This window comes from Phaethon aethereus (assembly GCF_964289735.1).
Source record: "Phaethon aethereus genome assembly, chromosome: 11".
Taxonomy (NCBI): Eukaryota; Metazoa; Chordata; class Aves; order Phaethontiformes; family Phaethontidae; genus Phaethon; species Phaethon aethereus.
In genome coordinates this window covers 2,975,875-2,988,200 of record NC_138587.1, presented here as the reverse complement: position 1 = coordinate 2,988,200, position 12,326 = coordinate 2,975,875, and the positions used below count along the sequence as shown (strand labels likewise).

Here is a 12,326-nt window from a genome sequence, read left to right as displayed (position 1 = left end):
GGCAGGTCCTTCGTTCTTCACCAGCCTCCGGGTGCACCCAAGCTGCAGCCAAAAACCGTCCGTGCACACAGGGCAGTCCGAAAGCAGCAGGCGGGAGATGGCAGAGCTGGTCCCGAGTGCTGCAGCGAGTGCCTTGCTCTGCCGGGTAGCTCAGCCGTGCCACCGCGCTGCTGCTCACGTGGAGGCACCTGGGGGCTGTGGGTGAAGCTGGTGATCTCCGGGTGTGCGCATCTCCCCCACGCCTCCAACCTCCTCTGGGCGACACGAGCTGCTAACCCACAGCTGGGGCTGCGCTTAACTCCTCTGCAGGGACTCGGTTACCTCTGTCCTGAGCCAGGGAAGAAGACCAGAGTGCTCCTTCCTTAAGCCACCGCAAAGCTCCAAGCACCCCTCTCCCGTAATTCTTCCAACAGGTCCCCCAGGCCCACCAGAAGCTGTGACAATAGATGAGATCACCGACACCACCGCTCAGCTGTCCTGGAGGCCGGGAGCAGACAACCACAGCCCTATTACAATGTATGTTGTACAAGCAAGGACCCCCTTCTCGGTGGGATGGCAAGCGGTGAGCACAGGTAGGTCCATCACTTGGCCCCCAAAGAGCTCCACCGATGGAGAACGCATCCATCGGGACCGAGGCGGAGGGGAGCAGCTCTGCACCTGGAAGTGAAAAGTAATTTCACCGGCTGCAGAGCCCTGCTCTTATTAACTAGTTTCAAGTTTGGCAACCCAAAGATTTAGAGTCCAGTCGGTGCTATTACTCATCCATTTTTCTCATGAATGTTTAAGGGAAAACAGAATGAATTCCTATCTTTTGTTGCTGCACTGGAGATATACAACAGTAATTGTGGTCTATAAAGACATCCCTCAGGGACAGACCGTGTCATCTGGCCTATCTTTAAGTAGAATTATTTTCCTGATAGAGGGAAAAATCCCATGATGTAATTGCTCATTCTGTCAGAGGTTAATTTTGTTCCAGTAACCATTAAATAGAGGGAACAGTATGTTTTAAAAAGAGAAAAATAAAAACCCTTTAAACCTGTTGTCTTGACACTTTGTTTTCAAAAAGCAGCAATTTAGGAGAAACTCTTTAACAGCAGGAATTTCTGTGCTAAAAAGCATGATGTTTTAGTGCCACCTCTTTGAGTTCCTTGCAGTTAACAAAGTGCTAGAAAAATGAGAAAAGGTATAGCAATCCTTCTTCACTTTGCATTTACATTAATCCCTCACTTCTAAGGGTATCAGATACAACCTTTTCTCAGCAGCCTTTAATACTTTTAGTGGTCTTCGTTGCACTCCTGACCTGTGGCTGGCTTCTAGTTCCAGAGATCATTGATGGCAGGACACTCACAGCGACAGTGGTGGGTCTGAACCCTTGGGTCGAATATGAATTTCGAGTAGTGGCTGCCAACCTGATCGGGATTGGAGAGCCCAGCAGACCTTCAGAGAAGAGAAGAACTGAAGAAGCTCGTAAGTAGTGGTGGCAACTGAGTTAAGTCTTGTTGAATAGGTGCTAACGGATGTGTTGTGCTGGAGGAAGCTGAGGAGCACTTTCTGTGCCCGTTGCTCTCCTCCCTCGTGGCATGTTATTTGTGCACAGAACAGGCAGTAGAAGTTGTGGAGCTCCTAAAGGGCTCTCTTGCTCACTCTGTGACTCCTGGATGTATAGGAAGACTTCATCCCCTTTTTCTGCAGAAAGCAATGATTTTCCAAAAACGATATTTGGGCAGATTTTTATGGAAAAACTGCCCAGTATCCATTGATGAGAGAGATGAACTCTGAGAGCAATTCCTCTGGCTTCCCATGATCAATGTGATGGAAACTCTGGAGCACAGACTACAGCACCTTGAGATCAGGAGTTTGAGCTTCACAGCTGGGGAGTCAGCAGTCTCTTGAGGCTGGGGGCTTCTGTTCTTGGAGTTACTTGGACCTCACCCTGTGGGTCCACCAGCCTTCAAGAAACCACCCTGGGCTGCCCTATGGGTTGGATCATTTCGTGGGCTTACTGAAGGTCTGTCTTCGCGAACATGCCACTGCCTCCTGGAACCACGCTGTGTCTTCAGGCTGCTGCAGGCACGGCTTCATGGTGATCTTCAGCAGCGCTCGCGTTCAGGGACTTCAGCACAAGCTGCAAGCCTTGGGAGCTTTAAAGCTCCTTGGTGTTGACCCTGTCTTTTGATCTGGCAGAAGGGGGTCACGGCAGGGCGTAGGCTCAGCGTGGTAGCTGCAGGGATATGTGCCTCAGTTATGGGAAACCCCTGGGAGGTGGCTCCTCTGTTCTATTTTAGCCTGTAACAGAACAGAATATGAAATACAAAAATAAATAAAAGCCTTTTTTACAGAAGATAAATATTTAAACTAAACAATTAATGACTGAATACACAAGTTAATTGACATACTTTTAATATACTATTATTGACATACTTTTAATGTGCTATGTGCTGTGGCAAATTACTCGCTACCTAATGGCGTTTCTGGTACCCAGCAGGGGAAGGCCAGCAGAGTCCTGTCGCTGCACAGGTCTGTTCCATTTCCGTGTGCTTTTCTGGTTTCAAAGTCTCCACATGCATCTTCTGCATCTTTTTTTGCAGTTCCTGAAGTGACACCGGCTAACGTCAGTGGTGGCGGAGGGAGCAAGTCTGAGCTGGTCATCACTTGGGAGGTAAGCGGAGTCCAAACCGAGAGGAAAATTGATACGGTCCTGATCTAGATGCACCCTTTCACCCCATCCGTAGATCTCAAACGGGCTGCGGTAAAAAAGCCCGGACCGTGTGATAAAATAGCCCAGCTACTAAAATTGAGCTACACCCCTTCCCCATGCCAGCCCCCGCGGGGAGCAGGCTGTGCGTCGCTGCTTCGACACGAGCTGAGCACACCCGTACGCATACGGCAAAGCACGGACGGGCAGCAAGCACCAGAGGGATGAAACAGAGTTTGTGAGACCAGGCTGGCAGCCTGACCTGGTGGAGAGCTGTTGTGGCTGGCTGCCAGGCTCCAGCCCTTCTCCCTGCACCGGCTCACATGGCAGCAAATAGTTAAGAGTTAGCACAAGGCATTGCATGCTGGCTTCCGTCGCTGCTAATGAAAGCCAGCAAGAGGAGATACAGAGATGAAAAATGTTTAGTATTCCTTAAGGCAGTCGGGGTTAGAACTTTAGTCATTTGTCTGCTCATATTTTCACGTTATGATGCGATGCAGCTGGCATATTTTTCCTAATAATGAACTTCACTAGACATGCTAACACTTCCACTTAGCGCTATTTCTGACCAAGCTGGCAGAATGAATCGCCAGAGATATTTTTAAGGTTATTAAAAAACTATAAATGGGTTTTTGTCCTTACCACACAGCTCAGTGTGCTAAATTTCCTCTTCCATTGGACTAATTAGCTACGCTGTGTCTCCTAAAGATAGTGCAATATGTTTCAAAAACACACATGGATAGAACACCAGCCATGACTCGGAGTCGTAATTTGCACAAAATACAATTTGTATTATGATAGAACAGTCAGTTTACTCTTTTAAATGTCCAGAGACCTTTTCTTTATGGTCCAGTGTATTTTTTGAGCCTTAACAACGCAGAGTAAGAAGCAGTCACCAAAAGTAACCCCTGCACATGCTTAAGCACCGTGGACATCTGTGGGAGAGCAGCCCATAGCTACCGATTGTTTCAATATGTTGAAGCTCGGGGTTCTGACGCAGCTTTTAGGGGTGGCAAGGCTGAGAGTAGGAAGTGTCGGTGTGTCCAGAAGTGACCTGGGGGTGACAAGCTGTTTCTTCTAGCTGTTACCTGGCACTTACCTGCCCTTCTCCATCACGTATGTGACGGTCGCTCCCTGCCGCCGCGGTCTCTAGCAGGTCACGTCACACGGGACCACCAGCCCCGCGCTGGCTAGGACATTGCCAAGATATGTTCTTCAGGGCTTCAACATGCAATTCCAAAGATGTGAGAACGGCTGCACGTGTATTGGGAAAGCAGGAACCATCTTCTTGGTTGACCCCACCAAGCTGCTTAGTCATTGCAGTGCCTAAAATTACTCACTTCGTTACCGGAGGCTCCATCTAGGCAGCGAAGGAGGGTGGGCACCTACGAAGATGGATTCAGTCTTAGGCAAAGTGTCTTCTGGAGGTGCTGCTTTCCCCTCGACTACAGGAGCTCGCGGCGCCGCAGGGCTCTAGCGCAGTCGGGATGGGATGAATTCAGGCTAGGTGGGAAGGAGGACTCCCGCCACCTCCCGCTCGGTAGAGGACAGCAGCTTTAGCACACCGGGGGCAGTAGCCAGCAGACGGGGAGATAAGCGCGTGCATTGCTGAAAGTGCCGTTTCTCCCGCCGTCTGCCTGCCCACAGACCGTGCCCGAGGAGCTGCAGAACGGAGGCGGCTTCGGGTACGTGGTGGCCTTCCGCCCCTTCGGCACCGTCAGCTGGATGCAGACTGTCGTGGCCTCCCCGGACGCCGCCAGATACGTCTTCCGCAACGAGACCTTGCCGCCCTTCTCGCCCTACGAAGTTAAAGTGGGGGTGTACAACAACAAGGGGGAAGGGTCGTTCAGCCCTGTGACGGTCGTCTACTCGGCAGAGGAAGGTAGAGCCAGGAGCCCACCCCACCGCCTCTCCCTCCTCCCTGCCGGTGGACGCGGGGAGGTTGACCGGGTCTGAAAGGGTTTAGTATCCACCTTGACATATCCTTTGATACCTAATCCTTGCTCTGATTTATAATAAATGGCGAGCCGTGATTAATTCTTTTGATAGTCATTAAAATAACATTAATCGTAATGAAATCTTTTGATATTAATGGAAAAGTAATATGTAATCTGGAAAGAATTCCAATGAGATTTAGTATGAATTAATGTCCACTGATTAGAAAATGTTCCCTCTTGTCCTAATTACAGTACATGGTATCCTGGGTTGAGTTCAGTAACGACATCTTCTTATTTCTTAGGCAGAGGAGCGGTGCTGTCTGGCACAGGCTGACAGGCCACCGTTTTGACGTGTGGAAGTTTGTTTCGGTGGCATGCCTCTTTTCTCATGCAATAAAGAAAAGAAATCCATTGAAGTTTGGGACTAATTGAACATAAAATTGAAAACTCTTAATTTTATTTTTGACTCCTCTACCCAGAGCCGACAAAAGCCCCAACCGCTGTTTTGGCCAGAAGTCTTTCTGCCTCAGACGTTGAAGTTTCTTGGGCTCCCCCTCGGGAGAACCAGCACAAAGGAAGAATACAGGGATATGAGGTATGGAAACACGGCGCAGCCCCTCTCCGTCCTGAGCGTTGAGGAGACGCGGAGGTACCTCACGGGCAGCCATTGCGGTGCTGCTCCTGCCCACCCTGGGGCGGTGGGTTCCTGTGGCATATTTGCTTCCTTTTGTCTCTTCAGGACACGGAGATTTCTCTCGCACGGTAAAAAATTACACAACTTTCTGTGTGTGATCGGCTGAAAACGGAGAGCAGAGCAGAGCTTGCTCGGGGAAACCTGCGTGAATGTGCTTCCCCGGCCGGGCCGCGGCGGCGGCCCTGGGGAGGGAGCGCTGCCGCCGGGCTGGTTTCTGGCAGGGAACGAGAAGGGGTCGTAGCAGGGCGCAGGATCTGTCCCCGCGGCACTTGCGCTTTGGGCAGAAGTGCCGGAGGTAGCGCTGGGCGCGGCCGGGTGCTGCCAGCCCGTAGCGGGAGGTAAACGCCTACCTGCTCTGCTTCTCAGGTCAGGTGCTGGAGGCACGACGAAAAGGAAGAAAACGCAAAAAGGATTCGAACGGTTGGCAATCAAACGTCTGCAAAAGTCAGCAACCTGCGAGGCAACGCGCTGTATCACCTGGCAGTCAGGGCGTACAACACGGCTGGGACCGGCCCCTCCAGCGCCGCGGTCAACGTCACAACCAAAAAGCCACGTGAGCGTTTGTGAGGACGGGGGGCTCTTGCCTGGGAGGGTTTGCCGGGGCTGCTCCTCTCTCTGGTTTTCAAGCTTTCTCAAGCCTGAAGGAGCTGTCAGACTCTGCTTTGCCAGGTTTTTGTGCAGAAGATTTACCTGCCTTTTTTTTTTTTTTTTTTTTGTAAGGCTCTTCCCCGTGTTAAGTAAGCAGAGCATGCAAAACCGAAATCACAGCTGTGCAGGAAAATTAAATATTTATCTCATCGTTCAAGAGGGCTTTTTTTCTTCTGGTATCAGGCATGTTGAGCAACTGACTGAATCCTTTTTTCATTTAGAGCACTGTGTTGTGTCGCACCTCCTGTGACCTTGAGGACACAGATCAGCGAAACAGCTCATTAGCTTTCCAGAGCCATAGGACTCTGGGCACGCGCAGCTATGGTGGTAGAAGCCTCATGGGTACTGGGAGGGATCCAGCTGGGAAACGGTGCCCCTCAGTAAAGCAGTGCTGTGTATATTTTGGTACAGCACCGAGTCAGCCTCCCGGGAACATCATATGGAATTCATCCGACTCCAAGATCATACTGAACTGGGACCAAGTGAAAGCGCTGGATAACGAGTCGGAAGTGAGAGGCTACAAAGTGAGTGTTCTGTCAGCCCGGGCAGCCGGACCGCACTGCCCTGCGCCCCCGGCCCCCCGGCCCGCAGCGGGTCCTCGCTGAGCTTCAGCTGCCGCTGGATTCCGGAATTGGGCCGTAGGGAGCGGTGCCGTGTATCCAGCGTCAAGTTGGGGTTTATAGTAGCGCCAGACAAGGGGGTTGTCACGGCACTTGCGTGGTTTTCCAGGTTAAAACTGGAGCCTTCCTCCGGAAACAGAGGCCATAGGGGTGCAGGGTGAGCACGTTCTGCTGGCTCCTCGCCCCAGCGATGCCCACCCCTGCCAGCACCCGTGCGGGTCTCAGCCCACGGAGCTTCGCCTGCTCCTTCCCTCTGAAGCTGCCAGCTGCAGGACTGCTCTCCTGCCTTCAGTGGAAACCTTCCAGAGGCTGTAGCTGACTCCTTAACTCCAGATAAATAAAACGCTTTTTTAATAGCTCCCGTTTTCTTCAGAAAGCAAAGCCAAGAGGGAAAGAAAGAGAATCCTCATTAGTGGCAGTTTTAATAGGGTATAATTTAACTAGAGAGAAATCTTGGGAAGAATTCAGCTCTATCACCTTCCACAAGGGTTTAATTTGGCCCAAAGAAGACGTCGGTGTGCAATTGCCAGTCGTTGCCTTGAGGGTTGACTTGTGCAAACGTTTTCCGCCAGAGCCTGAAGCGATGAAGACCCTGGACACGCTTCATATTTTGTTCACAGTGCGGAACGCCAGCGGCATCAGCTTTACGAGCCTGTGCCACCTCTCCTGAATTTCTGCACTAACTTTTAAGTATTTTCGGTGCCCTGTATTTGACTATCAAAAATAAGTAACTCCTCGGGGTTTCTAGTCAAAACGTCAGATGAACCTCAGCAGTTTGGACCCATTTTTCACTATATATTTTAGTTTGCATTTCAAACCTAAGAGGTGAATCGAAAGAGGGTGAGAGAGACTCATCACCCTGAAAAGGCAAACTCTATTGGTCTTCTAAAAAGTCTTCTTTTAACTTACTGTTATAACACAGCCAGATTGCTTTCTTTCCTGAACCACAGCAAAACGTTTCCCATTTTTCTTCTTTTTTCCTGGAAATCTCATGGTTTATGTCACAATTTATGATCAAAATGAGTAGAATTCCCAGATCTTAGAAGTAATTCAAAAAAGCCATTTATTCTGAGAAGTCGTTTGTGGTGCTGCATCAAACACCCCAACTCAGTTTCCTGAAGAAACGCAATGAGAAGTTTTGGCCTCTCTACGTAAACCCTGGGATTTATTTTAGCTTGATCAGGTTAAAGGTTTGCCTGAGGGGCTCTGCCAGGCATCAGGGCCTGGTGTGTTCGGTGCTGTGCGTCGGCATGGCGCTCCTCCCGGCGTCGCCTCCGCAGCCGGGCACCGTCACCGCTGCGCTGGTGTGGGTCCCCAGCAAAATCCCCCGCGGGGCTCCGAATAGCCCCTCTGTGACCGGAGCGTGGGTCTGGGCACCGGAGGCAGGAAAAGAGCAGCAGGAAATCTGGAGGCCCTTAGGGCAACGGAGATGTCTGCCGTTTCTGCCTCCTCGTCTCTCTCCCCTTTGCTGCAGGTTTTGTACAGGTGGAACAGGCAGAGCAGCACGACCGTAATAGAAACGAATAAAACCTCCGTGGAGCTCTCCCTGCCGTTGGACGAGGACTACATCATCGAGATAAAGCCCTTCAGCGACGGGGGCGACGGCAGCAGCAGCGAACAAATCCGAATTCCAAAGATATCAAGTAAGGACGGGAGGACCCGGGGTGGGCACCCACGCCGGCGGCTGCCGAGCCGCAGGGCGCCAGCGTCCCCAGCCCCTCTCCTCCGCACCCGCTGGCGGGGCGGACCTGCTTCACCCCAGTCACCGCTCGCCTCGACACATGGGGCTGAACCAGAGCCTTGAAGCTGAGCGGGGCGGGCTGTAGGACCGGTATTTCTGATTTCAGCCTGCGTCAAGATTAAACCATAATAAACGCCATCATAAGTAGTTTTATTTGTATTTAAGATTTCTAGACGCTTTCCACTCTCTTACTGCCATACTCATATATATGTTGAATATATTGTTTCACTGCAATTCACTATTACAAAATACCAAATGCAGTGATCAGAGGCTTTTAAATTTATAAGGCTACTGTATAGCCATATTCCATTGTGTGTTGGATGCATAAATATTTATTTAGGGAAATGAGGTTGTGTAGAAGAACAAACAGAAAAGAGAGTATTTTATTACACAACATTGCCTTTGCAAAATCTCCATGTCCCATCTTCCATTAATAATGCCACAGTTTATAAGCTGCATTAAATCAGGAGCCTCTGCAATGCAGGAATACAGCATTAAAATTACAGCAATGTGAAAAACCCTGGGTGAGAGCAGAATTATCTCCACCATAGTTGTACACCGTGGCGATATAAACCACCCAGAGGAATTTAATCAGCAGACACAGGAGAGCGAAGGAGAGCAGGAACACATGCCAGTTCCTATTTGGCTCAATGCAGTAGCCACAGAGCAGGTACGCAGCTCCGCCAGGACGCGGATCGTGCCAGGCTGGTGCCGTAAGTCACAGCTTGAATACAGTACAGTTGCAAAAAAAAAAAAAAAAAAAAAAAAAAAAAAAAAGTAAAGAGGCTGTGACGTAATTTTGTGAAATTGGGGGGGGGGAAAAAAAAAAAAAAGAGGCCATGATGTAATTTTGTGAAATAATATTGTGAATAAATAATTCATTTCACAAATAGTTGTGAAAGTAGCCTCAGCGCAACAGCGGCAGGAATTTAAGTTCAACCAAAAATTCAGTTAGAGAGGTGAAACCCAGTAAACGGGAGGTTATTGAAGCAGGAGGAGGGGAGCGCGCGCGGCCGAGGGGCCTCGCCGCGTCGGCAGCCTGCGCTCCCCAGTGCCGCGGGCCCCTTCCAGGCGCTTACCCAAAGGGAGCAGAAGGGACCCGTGGTCCGTGCCTCTCGCCCGCGGGGTCCTGCGCGCCCACCGTGCGTCATCGGAGCGAAGAGAATTAAAGTCTAGGGGCAGGGGTTTGGGTTAATGGACGTTGCTTTCTTCACCGTTTGCTTATTTTCTCCCCCGCTCTCCTTTGCGCAGGTGCGTACGCGAGAGGATCCGGCTCTTCGACCTCCAACGCCTGTACGCTGTCAGCCATCAGCACAATAATGATATCGCTCACAGCTCGGTCCAGTTTATGACAAAAATTACATAAAGGACTTCTTGTTTATAATATAAGCAACATTTAGCTAGTTGTTTTGAAGACACCCAGTACTAAGTAATATTGTGGTTTGAGTACATCTTACTACTGGAAAAATGTTTATGCTTCTTTAGGAATGGCATTATACGGTACTTCCTCAAAGCAAGTATAGCTTTGTCCGAAGTTTTCTTGGAAACTCTGCAATGCACTGAAAACATCTGTAATATGATGTTACCAAAGCAGTTTACATATGTCCTTATATGCATATTTTTTATTATATATTTAGTGTTTTATAGAATTTTTTAAAGTTAACATACGATGTAGATATTAATTTTTCCTCTGCTATAAAATGCTATGGATGACATTATTGTGAAAATATTGTTTTGAATTTTTTCCTTTATGTCGGAGAGTTTAAAGTTGTTCTGAGTAAATTGGCTGCAACTTTACCGTACAGTCTTGCAAGGCTACGCAAGGCAGAACTGTCCTGGATTCGGTTTGTAATGCGGCTGTGTTTAGACGGCAGTTACGATGATTCTTGTCTTAAATCAAGCGCTTAGAACACACAAGATGTTACGTTTTATTCGGAGGTCTAAGCGAGACAAACTCGAAATACTCAGTAAGAACATTATAATCTTGAAAAAATAATACATGAATTTTGGTTGGTTGTGGACTACAGGACATGTAGCTAATATTCTGGCATCACGCAGTAAGGGTCCATTTTTCCTGTCTTGAAATAGCTTTGTCTTTATCATAATTAGCATTAAATTGGGTAGGAATGAAGATACTGCAAAGACGTGATCTCTGCCTCTAGTGACAAAAAGGGACAGGTACCCAAAGGAGCGAGCGAACAACGAGGTTCTCACCTTTGGGTGTAAACCCGGCTCAATCCGCCTCGCTCTTGGGGGCTTTATTCCAAGGAAATTGGAACACAGCGACTCCGAGATGTAAAGCTGCCCTGGGTTCGTTGTCCGAACACGCGCTTGCTTTCCACATGCATTGGAACACAACTCATCATCCTTCGTAACTCCACTCTACAGAAACGCTTAGGAACTCTGGCCTCGAGCATCGGAGGAGCGGCGCCGTGCCCTGGGGCACGAGGCGCGGGCGGCCGCGGCGAGGAGGGGTCCCCGGCCGTTCTCTGCTGGGCAATCTGCGCTCCCTCAGAAACTCTTCATAAACGCCGGAGGGCAAAATAGAGTCACGCCGGAAAACGACAATATCCACAGCAAAATAATTCTTCTTAAGAGAAGGACTGTTTGTTACTATGGGGTAATTTTGTAAGTTCACTCAGATGGGATAACGCTAGTAAAAGGCAACGGAATTTTCTATAAAATTTTCAAGTTTAAATGCGCTGCAGTGTTTTGTTTTGGGTTTTTTTTTCCTGATAGCTTGAATTTGCCTGTAACTTGTCTTTTTTGCTTACAAAATAATACAGTTAACTTTTAGACCTTCTAAATATATTTATTCAGTAACTCATAATCAGGATTCCACTTGTGTAAAAGTCAGGGGTGTTGACCAGAAAAATATTGTCAGTATTTCAAGCTGTGTTCCTTTCTTAGTTTGATATGGTTACTTCTATGTAAAAAAAGAAAAACAAAAAAAACCCACAAAAACAAGAAAAACAGAACAAAAAAAAGCGCGCTTCTGTAGTTTTCTCCCCAGTGTAAATGATATTTATCAGTGATCTAGCAGATGTAATCTTTTTTTAAAGGTATTGGTAATAAATATTCTGTCATTTGTAAAGATACCTGTCTTCCAGGAGCATTTTTCCTCCACTTTTCATTGTACCTGGTGACAAATTTCCCCACGGCATTAGGCAGCGCCTGCCGAGATCATCACTGATGCGAAGATACAAAAATAGAAGAGTCGGTTTAAGTCAAAACTTCGTGGAGGCAAGAAAAAAAAAATATATTCATACATCTCCGGTCTAATAGTGCTTCCAAAAAAATCATCTGCATGGGTGAATTTGGGGTGGTGACGTCTATTTATGTAGAGTCATGACCTTCCCAAGCTCGTGTGGGCTGGTGCCATCGGAGCCGAGCCTCTACAGTTTGGGATGCTCCGAGTGAAAAGGAAAGGGACAAACCAAACAAAAAGACCAAACCTGCGTTCACCGTCCTGGTGACTCACCGCGGCCGTCGCGGCCGTCGGGGCGCGGGGTGGGCAGCAGCAGCTCCGAGCTGCGAGCTGAGGAGGAGCGGAGCGTCACTGACCCGCTCTGCGCCCGGAGCAAACCCCCCTCCGGGTACGGCACCACTTCTCTGGTCACCCTTGAGGATTTCTGAGGATTTTGGGGAGCGCTGCTTGAAACCGCTAAATCCACCAAACTTGCTTTTCCAAGTGATTTTTAGGGGTGGCAGCGCGGGAGTCGTGTGATTGTGCCACTCTGGTGTCTCTGCATTTCAAAGGAACCATATTGCGCTTCGCAGTCAATGAAGCTTAAAAATAAAATGGCCTGGTAACAGAAACCAGTTTTTAAAACGCAAATTTAAAATTGCCATCTCTAGAGCGGGGCGAGGGGGGCACGCTCCTGCCGGCCGCCTGCGAGGCAGCGGGGAAAAGCTGCAGCAGGAGGAACGCGCTGGGTTCGTGGCTGGGTTTAAAGAAAAAAACAAACCCTCAAAATGAATATTTCTGCGC

General features: G+C 48.9%; 1 protein-coding gene across 1 annotated transcript in view; it reads left to right on the top strand.

The window, feature by feature from the left end:
• LOC309408786 (contactin-4) overlaps positions 1-9,752 on the top strand; it is a gene marked incomplete at its 5' end in the record, with an annotated part of 167,408 nt that extends 157,656 nt beyond the window's left edge. Inside the window, 9 exons of the mRNA XM_082004733.1 lie at positions 414-572; positions 1,318-1,467; positions 2,589-2,659; positions 4,343-4,577; positions 5,112-5,227; positions 5,693-5,879; positions 6,386-6,498; positions 8,069-8,237; positions 9,587-9,752. Coding sequence (XP_081860859.1) covers positions 414-572; positions 1,318-1,467; positions 2,589-2,659; positions 4,343-4,577; positions 5,112-5,227; positions 5,693-5,879; positions 6,386-6,498; positions 8,069-8,237; positions 9,587-9,687 — 1,301 coding nt within the window. The 3' untranslated portion in view covers positions 9,688-9,752. The remainder of the gene's footprint in view (positions 1-413; positions 573-1,317; positions 1,468-2,588; positions 2,660-4,342; positions 4,578-5,111; positions 5,228-5,692; positions 5,880-6,385; positions 6,499-8,068; positions 8,238-9,586) is intronic.
• Positions 9,753-12,326: the final 2,574 nt, after the last annotated feature.